Source organism: Siniperca chuatsi, linkage group LG22 (genome assembly GCF_020085105.1).
Source record: "Siniperca chuatsi isolate FFG_IHB_CAS linkage group LG22, ASM2008510v1, whole genome shotgun sequence".
NCBI classification, from domain to species: domain Eukaryota; kingdom Metazoa; phylum Chordata; class Actinopteri; order Centrarchiformes; family Sinipercidae; genus Siniperca; species Siniperca chuatsi.
In genome coordinates this window covers 7081607-7096986 of record NC_058063.1, presented here as the reverse complement: position 1 = coordinate 7096986, position 15380 = coordinate 7081607, and the positions used below count along the sequence as shown (strand labels likewise).

Sequence of the window (15380 nt, the reverse complement as noted above, 5' to 3'; positions counted from 1 at the left end):
AAGAGGAAGTCTGTCCATTTCATTCATTATCAGTGGAGTCAACAAGCTTCTGCAGTTCAGATGCTGAATACAAGCTGCTGTCACAGACCTCACTAGTCTTAAATGAGTGTCATTCATTCAAGTAACATCCTGATCAAATTTTCCTCCTGTGATAGTTAAAGATAGATCGTCTTCCTGAAAGCTGTTCATTACATATTCCTTTTGAACATAAACACCACCGGCAGTTCAATGATCTGAAACCAAATTTAAATAAATAGACTACTGACATCTAGTGGACACTTACTACAACAGCAACACCCGCATGAATTTTGTATCATGAAACTGTAAACACTTGCACAGACTCTTAGGCCTTACATTAAAGACACTTGCACAGTTACATTTGGCACAGCCATGTCTACAAATATTAAATTAAGTTGAGGTTTCACCTGGCGAACACCACTGTTGCTTCAAGACATGCAAAGTGAAAAAGGAACGACAGCAACAATTTGCAATTGACAAAACATATGACAAAAGAGCGTAATATATTTAGTCAACTAAGGTAGTCCCAATTGGAGTATTCCAACTCAGTTTACTGATAAACGTACACTATGTTGTCCGCTCCATTCTGCGGTCCTCTGCTGCTGTCGTCATAGGTCTCCACACACACAGTCCCACCAGACCACAGTGTTATATCTGTCTACTGGTTTATGAGGGAACAAATAAAACTTGAAGACTAATAGAGAACCTCTCCCCAACCGCCCTTTATTCAGGTTACTGAGGGTCAGGGTAGAAAACCTTAATATGAATTGCAGAGTTGTTACGTGTACGCGTCATGGGCTCCCCGGCCTCATCAGGATCTTCAGGCTCCAGGTCGTCCACGAGCTCCACCGTGGAGGTGTTGGCTGCCAGCTGCAGCACCCCCTGGCTGCTGGCCTGCAGCTGAAGGGCGATGTTTATGGCCCTGTTGATGGCCAGGCCCAGGCCGTGGACACAGATCTCCCTGTGACTCCCACCTTCCAGCAGCTTCTGACAGCGTGCCAGCTGAGCCCGGAAATCGGTCTTCATGTTGACGTAAACGTCGTTCCGTCTCTTTGGGAGTTTCCGGGGGAGGCGCTTCCTAAGGGTGTACTCCACTGGGTCCATCTCTACAGCCTGAGAGGTGGAGTCAGTGTGCACTGGGGCTGTCGGAGGGATAGAGGACATTCCTGGGTTGCGTGGCTCTGTCATGTGTCTCAGTGGACCTATGTGCTTAGGCAGCAGCTGGGGCCAAACGAGGAAGCTGAGAAAATAAAGTTTGTAACAGAAGTTGATGAAATGTGGTCATGATACCTGATACCATCCAGCAAACATACATACATCCTATTCAGGCTGCAACTAACAATTATTTTAATTATCTCTTAATCTGCTGATTATGTTTGCGATTAATCGTTTGATCTATAAAAAGTAAGTAAATAGTAAAAAATTCCCATCACGATTTTCAACATCTGACCAACAGTCCAAACCCCAAATATATACAGTTTAATTTCCCATAAGACAAAGAAAAGCTACAGATCCTCACCGTTGAGAAACTTTAAACTAGTTTATGTTATACATAAATGATTCAGATATTATCAAAGTAGTTGCTGATTCATTTTCTATCAATCGACTAGTGGTTTCAGCTCTACATCCTAGATCCTGCAGTAATTCTGAGATTACTGAAGTAGAACTGAAACTGCAAATCGATTAATCGATCAACAGAAAATTGACAACTATTCTGATAAGTGATTAATTGTTTAAGCCATTTATTAGAATAAAAATGCTGAACATTCACTAATTTTAGCGTCTCCGATGTGATTATTTGCCACTGTTCTCTGTATCATTGTAAACTGAATATCTCTGGGTTTTGGACTGATGGCTGGACAAAATAAGAAATTTGGTGACATCACCTTGGTCTCGAGGAAATTGTGATGGGGATTTTTCATTGTGTTCTAGCATTTTATAGACCAAACAATTAATCTAGAAAATAATCAGATGATTAATTGATAATGAAAGTAATTGTTAGTCACAGCCCAATTCTAAAAGGGCCACTAGACAAATATACAGCAAATAAAATACCTGTACCATTGAAAGACCATACAAAGACTATTAATGGCATGGATGGCAACTAACCACGAAAAGGAGACTATCACTATCGCTTTAGAAACAGAAAAGACATAGGCTATGTCTCAATCTAGTTGTGCCGGTGTTATGTCCCAACTGGTTTTCTAACTAGTTCCCGTGCGCGTGCAGGTGTTGTGTTCACTTAACAGCAGCAGTTGTGGTCTGCCTCTGTCACCAGATTCGCCACACATTCCCAAACACATTACTGCCGATTTTCAAGTCGCATCTCATATCTACTGCGGCGAATATGATTGTATAGGTGAGAACTACGTTACAGCCACTTACGAAAAAGGAAATGTAAGAAAAAGAACATTTTTGCCAGCTCGGGTCGAGTGGGATTCGATCTCGCTCGAGGAAAAATGTACATCTTACTGGTTCGCTGCTCTGTACTGCCAGCCACTCCAGCTTTCAAGTTTCTTTTGCTTCCAGTCATGTATTCATTCAGTACGTCAGCATCCAGGTAACATTTTGTTTTGGGCGAACTGCTTACCTTGGGCTTACCTTAGAAAACACCAGAAAGTATTTATCAAGGCTTTTTTCCTCGAGACTACAGCCATGTTGACCTCTACATTAAAGCCCCCTACGACACTACACAGTATGACACAGAAATACCTTAAAACAGTGACGATCTAACGCAGACAGTACTGTCAAAATACACTATAATTGCTAACACTGAGCCACAAGATGAGTAGAATACAAGTGGTAATATTCTAGTTTTTCCTTGCCCCTGTAGAGATTAAGGCTAGATGTTGCTGTTGTGTTTTCATTTTATATTGATTGTTTAAACATTGTGGGCTCTGTCAAGTGATCATCTGTAAGGTGATTAAGGCCCATACAAATAAACTTTTTTTTCTAAAATAATGCTTTTCTTGCAATACATGTTTGACAACTGATTCGTTTTTGGAAGTCGCTCAATTGTAATGTTTATGGCTTATAATGCATGTGAGGTTTCTTATGTTGTAATGTGATAGTGTTTTATTGTGTCCACGAGGGGTGGCTCTTGGTTCATTGTTGTAGCAAGCTTAGAACAACCGAGAGAGAGAGAGAGAGAGAGAGAGAGAGAGAGAGATGTATCACTTGAGTTCAATAAGCTTGCTAAAAAATTAAATACTACTTTGCTGTGTTCGTTCCTTAATAACTGTCTTTCACTTGCAGTAGCTGTTTATTTTCCTGTGTGCCCCGGAAGTAGGGGGTATTTGGGGTAAAATAACACGGTATTGACCAGCACTTAATGGCAAATAAAGAGGTCTGAGTGGGTGCTTCTGCATTTTACTATACAATGTACACAAAATGAAGGAAAATTACTCTATAAATCATTAAGTCCATGCCTTCAGTACAGTGTTGTGGGTGGAAGATGTATTCTACTCATCTTGTGGCTCAGTGTTAGCAATTATAGTGTATTTTGACAGTACTGTCTGAGTTAGATCGCCACTGTCTAAAAGTATTTCTGTGTCATAATGCGTAGCGTCGTAGGGGGCTGTAAAGTAGAGGTCAACATGGTCGTAGCCTCGAGAAAAAAAAAAAAAACCTTGATTAAAAACTCTCCGCTGGAGTGGCTCGCAGTGCAGAGCAGCGAACATTTTTGCTCTAGCGAGATCGAATCGCGTTCGAACTGAGCTGGCAAAATAATGTATTTTCTTACATTTCTTTTGTCGTAAGTGGTTGTGGTGTAGCGCTCACTTATACAATCATATTCGCCTCAGTAGATATGGGATGCGACTAACGCTTCTGAGCCCGAAAGCAGTCGGTGAGGTGAGCTAAACTAAGCTAGTTCACGTTAACCGAGTAATTTACGGTTAACAGTCAATACTTTACGTAGTTCATCAATATGATGAGCACACTTACCTTCAGAAGATAATTTCAAGTAACAAATTTGCCTTATCTCATCGCTAACGTCTGGGGTACATGCATTTCTGTAACAGCAGCATTCGCTTTAACCAAACTAGTAGTTTTTCTTCTTCTTCTTCGTAAATTGTTATGGCGGTTGGCAACCAACGTAATGTTGCATTACCGCCACCAAGTGGAATGGAATGTGGATCGGGATTCTAACTATACATTCACTAATTATTAAATAGAAGAACATAAATTGAGAAAAATAAAAAAACATGCCATAATTATATTTTCTTTATCAAATTTGTTCTCCTAAGATACTGAAACAACAATAGATAACACTTCTCTCTAGAACTTCTTTGTAAAATATCACGTAAATCCATGTCAAAGAACACTATAGCCATTTAACAGTTTATTTCTTTTTCTTCTTCTTCTTCTTCTTCTTCTTCTTCTTCTTCTTCTTCTTCTTCTTCTTCTTCTTCTTCTTCTTCTTCTTCTTCTTCTTCTTTTAATGGCGAATTAGCAACCGGGAGGAGCATTATCGCCACCAACTGTCGTGTTACATTGTTCTATATCCTTGTAATCAGTCCTGTGTTTTGTAGATAAGTGAAGAGATGTGTTAGAACCGAATTTCCAGAGCTATTTGCGAAGATTGTTTTAAGGTCCAAATGTTTAATCCCTTTGCGTTCCTTAATAACTGTCTTTCACTTGCAGTAGCTGTTTATTTTCCTGTGTGCCCCGGAAGTGGCTTAGCAGAAAACGCTGCTTTGGTCGTTGTACAGAAACTGCAGAGTCACGCTGCAGCAAAGGCAGCCTGAAATGCGTTCCTTTCCACTGTTTGCCGACACTAATTCGCTACATTGTAACATCCCTCATCAAAAGTCTTGTAGGACTTTCAGCTTTTAAAGTAGAATCATTTAAGATTCAGACTTGTAAAAATCCTATCAGACCCTCTGCCATCTCTGAAAAACGAATTTATCAGAATCAGCTTGTGAAGGCCTACACACACGAGGAACTTTTTTTAAGTTGCTCTCAACACAGAACACTTTACAGGAAGATAGAAATAGACCTACAGCTAAAACAAGGACAACAAAGCTGAACAAAGATAGGTAAAGCTAAACTAAACATAGAACTATAATGTACATTATAAACGAGTAGGCTAGGTGAAAAATAGATGTGTATATATATAAAAAAGCAACAATGACCAACAACAAACAGTGTCTATATACAAGTCAAGTGTTTCTGTGAATGGTAAATGAATACAAATACTGCAAAGGAATAAATGTTGAATAAAAGTTGTCTTAACTGTTCGTTATACTGGTGGCCTGCAAGAAACTGCTCTTGTGTCTGGTTGTTTGGGCCTACAGAGCTCTGAGCTCTGCACCAGAGGGCAGACGTTGGAACAGGTGGTGTCCAGGGTGTGATGCGTCTGCAGTGATGTTTCCTGACTCTGGACATGTAGAAGTCCTGAATGGAGGGCAGGTTGGCGCCAATGACTTTGGTGACTGTAAGACTGTAAGGCTGTAGTCTGTTCCTGTCCTGTTTGCTGGCTGATCCAAACCAGACAGTGATGGATGTGCAAAAAACAGACGGGAGTATTGGTGTTGATGTAGTGCAGTCCTGTGTTGACTGCATCATCCACTGACCTGTTTGCCCAGTAGACAAACTGCAGGGAGTCGAGCCGGGGGCCTGTGATGTTCTTCAGGTGGGCCGACCCCAGTCTCGAAGGAGTTCATCTTTGTATTCTGCCAGATATCTAATACTACTAGACTACAACTACTACAGGCCACTAATAATAATGCTAATAATAATAATAATATATTATGTAACTGACAACTCTTGAAAAGCTACATGAATTTACATACCTCATTAAAACACAATGTGTCGAGGGAAAGTGCAGTAAGGGGAAGAAAATGGCACATGTTCTTTCGTTCACCAGCAGTTGTCATTTATTGCCACTTGCATCATTTCAGCATCACGTTCCTTTTCTGAGGGCGACTGAAATGCAGATCTCTCTCTGCATTAACATTTTTCTTAAAACTATTGAGGTTAAACATGCTGTCAGGTGAGACTGTAAGGGCTGTGGGAGGAATGTCCGAATAACATGCACAGCTGCTAAGTCATGATTAGACAAATCGAATCCAGTTTAAAACTCAGTTATTGTATTCCAAAAGCCAAGTTACAGAACATTTGCAGGTGTGCAATGGTTTATGATGCGTCACTGATAGCGATTCTGTTTTATTCATGATTTCATTTTGACTTAGTTACTTGAAAAGTCATGTAATCATTTCAAAACAGCCGATCACCCAATCGGACCTTCTTAATTTTTTTAAATAAATCCAGGTGGAACTTTCTGCAGACTTGTTGTTGTAGACTTGTTCAAAACCAGCTTATAAAAATACAGTTGTACAGCACATATTTTCTTTCTTTGCTCACTTGGATCCTATAACTTTAATAAAATGTGTGCTTGTTTATGTGAGACAATGAGCCAGTGGTCGTCATTTTTTATGGGATGTCAGTGTGAAAATGTAAACTTGACTTTAACCCTGAAGCTTCAATTTACGGGGGAAATGTGTAACAGCCTGAACATTGATTTCCTAACAAACTGTCTTAATTCTGCGACACAGCAGAAAACAACTTTTATCAAGTTGTATGATGCCATTTACTGTAAACTCAATTTTCTCTTCCGAGAAACCACATGGCCATCTATTTCTGTAAACCAAAAGTAAAAGTGGCGTCACCCAGCAGAATAAAAGGAGAGGCTGCAGTGGGGGGCTGCGTTGGCATACACGTGGAAGAGCGTGGCGTCATCTACAGGACAAGTCATTTACCTGTGCGTACTGCAAAGTGAGAGGAACTCCTGCATAAAAGAACAACTTTTAAGAACAATCTTCTGAAAAGGTGGGTTTGTATGGTTGTGTTTTGTCAGTGATTTGTGTGTGCCTGATAGGACCTGAAAATCTGGGCGGGTAAAAGCCGATTATTCATGTAGCTATTGATAGAATTACTATCAATACTGAGGTGATTTTAATGCTTTATGTGCATTTATTCGGCTGCTTTAAACCGATGACAGTACATGTACAGTGGTACTGCGGACCAGATATTATTGTGCCGTAGGCTACGTAATCTGCGGCGTTTCACAAGTTCAGTGGGAGAGGCAGGCTGCGTTTTAGATGATGCGCTTCCTTCTGCCCAATGTCTTTGATAGAAGTAGAACATTTTACAGATTCACTAAGGCGATCACTGAGCAAATGTCTCTTTGAGAACACTGCTTGATAACGGTTTTGGGGCGTTTCCCACTGGGGCGCTGGGGGTAATTAATGCAGAATCTTCCCAAGAAACCATAAACAAAAAAGTCTGCACAAGGCAAATTGGTTCATGCATTTTATTGTTTCTGATTTATGCTCATTTTGGTTTGTTTTGTATTTGCAACAGTCAGTCCTCAGAATCAGCTTCAGTGGCCAAGCAGGCTGTGCAATTCCAAAGTGTAACGTGCTGTTGTTTGTATGCAGATTGATGATTCCGGGTTGGCAGGCAAGGCTATAGGCCTACAAGGAATTTGACTCCGGTTTTAAGTTGCTCTCGTTGCGTTTACACACAGTTCCAATAATCATTTTCAGGAAGATAGAAATAGACATAAAGCGAAAAACAAGGACAACGAAGCTTAACAAAGATAGGTACAAATTAAAGCCGCATGCGCCATTGACGGGTCCAAGCAGACAGCGAGCATTTGGAAGCCTGTGTAAGCTATTTCACTGAGCTGCCTTTTGGCGAAATGCTCTGACTGAGTTTGAGTTCCCTCTGGTAAGCAGTTACGCAGTGTATAGGCTACAGTATGTCTATGGGCTTTTCTTGTGAAGGGTGGAAAACGGAAGGAGTGAAAAAGCATGCCGTGCAATCCACAAGTTTCAGGGGCAGAAGATCAAAGTAGAAGCTTTGTATGCCTGCATGTGTATGTGTAATCTCACTTTTCTTCTGTGTTTTTTTTTTTTTTTCAATCTTCCAGCACCCTTGAATCTGAATGAGAGCCTCAGTTTAGGGAAAGGAAAGCCCTACAGCCCTCAGCAGGTCCAGGGTAGGGAGATCCTGGGGAAGTACAGTAACGGGTTCTGGGTGATGAAGCTGCTTCAGATCTACAGAGAGCTGTTGGTTATGATATGAGAAAATTGAGAAAAATTGCAAAAGTTGTCATTTTTAGAGCAGAAGACAATTGGAACACATATGCAGATGAATTGAGAGATTAAAATGATGATTCCCGGTTGGAGGCCGGGGTAAGTGGCCCTCATGCAACAAGCCACCCTTTGGCTGGCGGTCACTGGTAAACAGAGACTTGTCTCTCATTACTTTCAGTGAGAAGCTGTTTTAATACTCAAAATTCAAAATATAATACTCAAAATTCAAAATATACATTAAATGAAATGGACATACTGTCCTATATGATAATGTGTATGGGAGTTGATTCATTACATTGTATTCTACTTTCTCATTTATCAAGAGAATCGGTGATGAAGATTAATTTGTTGAACTTTACTGTGACGAAGCAGAGGACTCTCCATCAACACCACCTTCTGACAGCAAGGGTGACTGTCAACAGACTGATGCGAGAGGTAAAGGTCAGCTTCATGCAATCTGTTGTTCAGCAGAAAGGCACTAAATGATGTGCAGTCTGTAAGTAGTTTAAGTAAGATCATTATTATCATTATCAACAGTATTATTATTGTTATTTCCACAGTGCCCTGCCCTCCTTTGAAGTCAACAGTCTATCATATCAGCAGCAAGCAAGTGTGTCAGCATTTGGACACTCCTGCTGGTGAAGTGGAGAGCTACATTGTGACCAGTTGCAGGGAGCGAGAAATTGTACAAGAGACAATGGACACAAACAGCGTGGAGAATAGCGAGCCTGTCGCAACATCTGCACACACAAGTGAGTAAAAGAAAAACATAGTTACTATGCTACAAAGAAATGAAGCAGTCACAAGACACAAAGTCTTTCCTAGAGTGCAGATGCATGGATTTGATAATGACATAAGGTCAACTATTTTAATACTTCATAATTGCTGGTCACTCGCTGACATTTTTTTTTGCAAGGATAATAGTGTATTATAATTCTCATAGTTTGGGTTCTAGGCAGATATAATGCATTTCAAGCTGATTATAAGTCACTATAAGTGGTCATTGTTTGCTTTAAGTAAAGTTAAAATATATCATTAAATCTATGCAAAAACAACAAAATTAGTTCCAAGTAGTGCTTGCAAAACATTAACTAACAAATATTTTAAACTGAGACTTTTTCGAGATCGAAATGTATTGTCTGCACTGGTACGTACTGCTTCCAGAAAATAGCCACAGCCATGTCCAAGCTGTGTCTGACATTGACAAAGGCTCTCATCTTCTCAATACAGTATCACTTGAATACTGTGTGACAGAGTAACACAGTTCCAAGTACTGCTGGAGTGGAAACTAAAGATGTTTGTGGGTAATTTCCCCCAAAAATATTACTTAATATCTTGTGCACACAAGTTATATTGTGAACACAAGATAAAAAAAAAAAAAACAACAAAAACACAAATCATTTTCTGGATGTTTATAGCTTATGTCAGCTTGAATGCAAAGGCAGGATGCACAACTGTGCATTGTGCAGCATTTCCATTAATTTCAGCATTCATGCAAGGAATCATTCGTGTCAATTAACTGAAGATTCATGTTTTATTAAAACACCTAAGATTGGTTTGAACAAACATGTTCATATCCACAGAGACACAACTGGAGGTCTTACTGGAGGATCTGGGCCTGGAGCGGCACTACACAGAGAAGCTATCCCTGAGCACAATACTTGAGATTGACAAGAAGACCGTTACTGATGAACCTGCCAAGTGTAATTCAGATCTTCCATGGTATTTTCTAAAGAAACTAATGATGGTTAATGTGATGGCTAGGAATGTGAAATGTACATCTGTATGTGAGTCAACCTGTGATACATCACGAAATTCAGAGTTAGATTTTGATGATCTGTTTGACAGTCAACATTCAGGTTACAAGCTAAACCCCCTTGACATAATCACTGCTCTCTTTCTATGTTCTGATGGTTTTGTACGGCAGGAGATGGCACTCAAAATGTCGATGTGTCAGTTTTCTGTGCCTCTGCTGCTTCCTAATTGTGACACAAAGCAGTGCACACTCATGCTTTGGGCCATGAGAGACATTGTTAAAAAGTACAGACCTCAGTCACTTTCAGAATCCAAGGGCTTTATTGAAGACAGGATTGTTCTCTCTGAACTTCCAATGATATCTTTTGTGAGACTGGGTGAGTGCTCCTTGTCCAAGTCAGAGATCCTCAATAAGCTTCTGAGCAATTCTCAGCAGTACCATGATACATTTGTTCACGGTAACATGGAGTGTGGTGACAGTCCAAAGACAATATCCAATGGACTGGTGGAAGTTACTTGGTACCTTCCTTGTGGGAACAAAAATATGGATGTTTTTAGTGAGCCAGTAGCTGTAGCTAACCTTCGTGGGGACATTGCTTCGTTTGAAACACAATTTTCTTTTTTGTGTCAGACATCTGCAGCAGTGTTTGTGTTCTTTGACAATTTGGACACTAAGTGCAAGCTGCTTACCAACCAACACCACAAAGCAGAGATCTTCTTGGTGGGCAACCATCAAAACCAGAGCTTCAGTTTAGATGCTCTAAAAGAAGTAGCAACCAGATTGGGCTTGACTAAGAGAAACATCCTTTTAAAGGCTAAGCACATAAATGATGCAGACTTTGTTAAAAATTTGCAGAAAACAGTCAGCAATGTAGTTGAGAACTCCAAGATGAAGATGGGAATACAGCAGATGGCTGGCATTGCCCATGACCTGGGAATCTGGGTTGATGAAGACTGTCCAGAGTGCCAGACTGCCAAGAAAAATGCAGATGCCATCACTGCAGAAATTCAAGACATCCTTCAATACAAAGAAGCTCAGCTGCCCTTGCAAGGCCAAATATGGAAGGAACTGACTTGCTTAGAGAAGGAAGAATTTCGGCTTCGCAAAGTTGGGTCTGCAAACATAGAAATGTACAAAAGTGATCTTCAGTTACAGAAAACAAAACTTCGGGAAAAACAGAACTCTTATGACATGTCGAATGCTATGATATGTTTCATCAGTGCAATATCAAGGCCAGGGATAGAGAGGTGCTATTTCCTGAAATGGATGCGAATGAACCTTGATAACCTGTCTCGAGAAAAACTGTCCGGCCTCAGGGAGCAGTACAAAAAGAAATGCAAAGATTCAGAGAACAAGAAGGAGATCAAAGACATTGACAGACAACTTTCCAACAGCTCACTGGGGACTGAACACTTCTTCCGTGAAATGGGTCAGATCTATGAAGCTTCACTTTCCCTTCCAGAAACACACCCATCACGTCAACAATTACAGCATCTGCCCAAACTATGTGCAGGATTGTTGCTTGATGGATTTCCCCTGGAGCTTGTAGATGGAGATGCATCCAACATACCTCTCACATGGGTGAGTGACGTTCTCACTCAGCTCAATGGCTTGGTGTCTCCTAAGAGCAAGATACTGGTAGTCACAGTTCTTGGAGTTCAGAGCACAGGAAAGTCTACTCTCCTCAACACCATGTTTGGAGTGCAGTTTGCAGTCAGCAGTGGTCGATGCACTCGAGGTGCGTTTATGTTGCTGATCAGAATCAATGAAGATGTCAAAAAAGAACTCAACTGTGACTTCATGGTGATCATTGACACTGAGGGCTTAAAGTCACCAGAGCTTGCACAACTGGACAATAGCCATGAGCACGACAATGAGCTTGCAACACTTGTTGTGGGGCTGAGTGATATCACCATTATCAATATTGCAATGGAGAATTCAATAGAAATGAAAGACATCCTACAAATAGTTGTGCATGCTTTTCTCAGGATGAAAGAGGTGGGCAAAAAGCCCAAATGTCAGTTTGTTCACCAGAATGTGTCAGATGTTTCAGCCCATGAGAAGAACTTACGAGACAGGAAACTGCTCTTGCAACAGTTAAACGAGATGACCCAGGCAGCGGCCAAAATGGAAAAGAAAGAGGAGAACAAGAGCTTCACTGATGTGATGGAGTACAATCCAGACACCGGGAACTGGTACATTCCTGGACTCTGGAATGGAAACCCACCAATGGCACCAGTCAATTCAGGGTACAGTGAGGCTGTTTATGAGCTCAAGAAAAACATAATCCAAATTTTGGGAAGTTGTGAGTCATCTGCTAATAATATTTTGGAGTTTACAGAGTGGATGAAAAGCCTGTGGAATGCAGTAAAGCATGAAAACTTCATCTTCAGCTTCAGAAACAGCCTGGTGGCTGATGCATACATGAGGCTGTGCACAGAATTCAACAAATGGGAATGGGAATTCAAAAAAGAAATGTACACCTGGGTTACAAAGGCCGAAACAAGAATTTCCAATTTCGGCACAGTCGCAGGGAAATCTGAGATATCTGACATGAGAGAACTTCTCACGCTTTTAAAAAGTGCAGCTTGCACAGTGCTGTCTAAATGGGAGACAAAACTTCTTGAACATCTGACACAGTACTTCAAGCAAACAGAGGGTCATGTCTATCTAGTGGAGGGATACAGAGAGGATTTTGCAAACAGTGCAAAGAGCCTTCGACGAGAAATGGAGAGCTCTGTACATAATCAGCTCACAGCAGCAGCTGACATCAGACAGGGAATGACAGAACTTGACAGAATCAAGGAGAACCACACACAAGAATTAGAAGAGAGAGTGCGTGGATTGATAGAAAAATGTCGGAAGAAAAAAGTCCAGATGACAGACAAAGAGCTGGACAAAGAATTTGATAAGATGTGGAATGAAATGTTGAAAGAACTGTCCTTTACTCAACAGAAGGCAACAGATGTCTTCACAAATGTGTCCTACTACCTGAGGGACAATCTATCACATAAGGGCAGTCATGCATGTCAATTATTGAGTCAAAAAAGCCTGCAACATTGTGGCCTGGTGCCTTTCAAATATACAGTGGAAGGATATTACGAACGGTTTAAACACAGTGTCAGCAAGCTCTTCAACATTGAAGATCACATAATGGCTTCACAAAAGATGGCTGACAGCATCATAGATGCTTGCAAACAGCTTGTGACTGAAAAAATGGAAAGACAGAACAATTACCATGAAACTTACATCCAGGAGATCCTACACATGATTGACGAGAGGCTGGAAAACAATCAGGATGTTAAGATAGAGATCGAGTTTGAAGTTTCTCTAAAACAGCACATCTGTGGAGTTGCAGCCAGACGGTTTCAGAAAATGCATGAAGATTTCATACACATGAACAATCCCTACAATTGTCTGGATCAAAACAAAGAAAAGTTTCGTGCTGATTTCAAAGATGTGTTCCATGAACGAGACCAGTGCCAGAAGAAGGCACAAGAATTCACGGACTGCTGCTTGAGGCCTGCAGTCGAAGACTTTGTCAACCGATCCTTGGGTCCTGATATCATTGGCGAAATGCTGACAAGCCACCAGTTCAGCACACGTATGCTCTTCCAGTATTCAGTTTTACTGGATTTGCTTTTAAAGGATAACTTTGAAAGCTACCTGAGCTATATTTGCTCATATGAGGATTATGTAAAAAAATGGATACTTAACCAAATACTGGAACACTTCTCAAATGGGTCTCTGACAGAGTTTGAGGATCGACATGTTCAGTCAAGTATCAGCAGCATAAAGAGTGCTATCAACAATGCTAAAACAAAAAAGAGTGGCAACGTGAAGACATTCGTTGAAGATGTCTGTCAGGAACTTGGTGATAAACTGGTCATTTCCCAGGATGCTCTTGGTGCTTTCTTGATCCTGAACAATGCTGACCGGGAACAGTTTGCTCACTGGCTCACTGTCTGTGTGAAGGACATGGCACAAGCTCTTACAAAGAAGTTTGAACAGACAAACATCCAAATGAAACTAAAAGTTCTTCATGTGAAGCCTCAGAACGAGCTCTTCACCAAACTGATTGGATGTGGTAAACAGTGTCCATTCTGCAAAGCGCCTTGTGACGCAGGAGCAGACAAACATGGAGAGCACTTCACTAAACTACATCGGCCGGAGGGTCTGGGTAAATTCAGGTGGAATGAGACAGAAAAACTTGTCATTGACATATGCTCTTCGTCGGTGAACAGTGAGGCACGTTTTCGCTGCAATGCTACAGATGGTAAATGGCACCCATACAAGAATTACAAAGAAAAATTTCCAGACTGGATAATCCAATCAGATGTAAGCTTTGAGGCATCAGACTACTGGAAATATGTAATGACAAAGTTCAACAATAAGTTTGCTGAAACATACAATGCAAAGCCTGCTGATATTCCTGCAACTTGGGGAAAAATCACACCTAAGCAAGCAGAAGCGAGCCTCAAAGTGTCATTTAACATCAAGTGAGAGACTACATGCTTTGTGGTTACAGAGGTGCACATCCTCATTACATTCATCCTCCTCTCATGGATATTTTGATCCTATTTGTTTTATATGACTAGAAGAAAACCAGAAGTAGTAACATGCTGTATATAAGATGACAAGGTTGAAGGTATTATCACACAGATATTTTCTTATAAGAAATATAAGAAAATCACTGCAATTAGTGCTCACCTTTACCTGGGATCACATATAACGGTAACACTTTATTTAGATAGTCCGCCTACACATAGTTTATCAAGTATTTGTAACGTTTAAACTGTTTCGCTCTGTAGATGTTTAACAGATTATCAATAAGGTATATGTGACAATTCATGGACAGACCCTAAACCAAATGTTTTTTGTGTCTAACCCTAACCAAACCTTAATAACAGTGGTGTGATATCAGAAAACAGTTTTATTTGTGAAACAGCTGAATGTCAGACTAACCAAATAGTGTAACCACTTTTTCATACTTTGAGTCAGTGTACGTGTTCGGAGCACATGTTAGAACCTACTAAATGTTTCCAGTTTGATTAAATCTGGCTTTGAATTTATTATTTTGTGTGACAGATGAAAGTCATTATATTGCCACTGAAAACATGTACAGTTAATCAAAGCAACAAAGTGACAAATGTTTTTTTCTTTTATCAAATTAAATATATGTGATCTTTTACTGATTTTTTCTGATGTCAAATATTAACATTTCTTCTTAAAACACCACTCAGTCTTTTAGTGGGATTGTCATGATGGGACAGAACGTTTATTTTTTTCAAATCTAATTAAGTACGATGTACAATTGTTTACTTGGAATTTAGAACCTGTTTTTGTTTCTGTGAAGTATCTGATGCAAAATATTAACATTATATTTTTCAAGAATTAGAAGTACTATGACTTATAGAATTCCAAGTTCTATATGTGGTATTGTCAACATGTGTGCATTACTTACTTCTGTTAACTGATTCAATAAAGAGACAAAAAACGGCAGA

General features: G+C 40.2%; 2 protein-coding genes across 5 annotated transcripts; one reads left to right on the top strand and one right to left on the bottom strand.

Moving 5' to 3' along the window:
* Positions 1-8: 8 nt before the first annotated feature.
* pop7 (POP7 homolog, ribonuclease P/MRP subunit) lies at positions 9-4339 on the bottom strand. The gene is made up of 2 exons (XM_044182815.1): positions 3964-4339; positions 9-1258 (listed from the first exon to the last, which is right to left on the bottom strand). Exon 2 carries the CDS (start codon positions 1204-1206, stop codon positions 751-753), a length of 456 nt encoding a protein of 151 aa, XP_044038750.1. The 5' UTR covers positions 1207-1258; positions 3964-4339; the 3' UTR covers positions 9-750.
* A 2352-nt stretch (positions 4340-6691) lies between these two features.
* On the top strand, positions 6692-15378 carry si:dkey-85k7.12 (up-regulator of cell proliferation). 4 transcript variants are annotated; one of them, XM_044182802.1, is made up of 5 exons: positions 6699-6849; positions 7955-8023; positions 8444-8555; positions 8681-8872; positions 9704-15378. In XM_044182802.1, exons 4-5 carry the CDS (start codon positions 8818-8820, stop codon positions 14377-14379), a joined length of 4731 nt encoding a protein of 1576 aa, XP_044038737.1. In that variant the 5' UTR covers positions 6699-6849; positions 7955-8023; positions 8444-8555; positions 8681-8817; the 3' UTR covers positions 14380-15378. The 4 variants fall into 4 exon arrangements, with proteins under 4 accessions (XP_044038736.1, XP_044038738.1, XP_044038737.1 ...); XM_044182801.1 differs by lacking the exon at positions 7955-8023 and having other exon boundaries at positions 6692-6849; XM_044182803.1 differs by lacking the exon at positions 7955-8023 and having other exon boundaries at positions 6692-6849; positions 8444-8561.
* Positions 15379-15380: the final 2 nt, after the last annotated feature.

Coding starts and splice junctions, on each gene's coding strand:
- si:dkey-85k7.12 (XM_044182801.1), top strand. CDS start 8,818: ATGGACACAAACAGCGTGGAGAATAGCGAGCCTGTCGCAACATCTGCA. Junction 8,873..9,703: donor CGCAACATCTGCACACACAA/GTGAGTAAAAGA, acceptor TCATATCCACAG/AGACACAACTGGAGGTCTTA.
- pop7 (XM_044182815.1), bottom strand. CDS start 1,206: ATGACAGAGCCACGCAACCCAGGAATGTCCTCTATCCCTCCGACAGCC.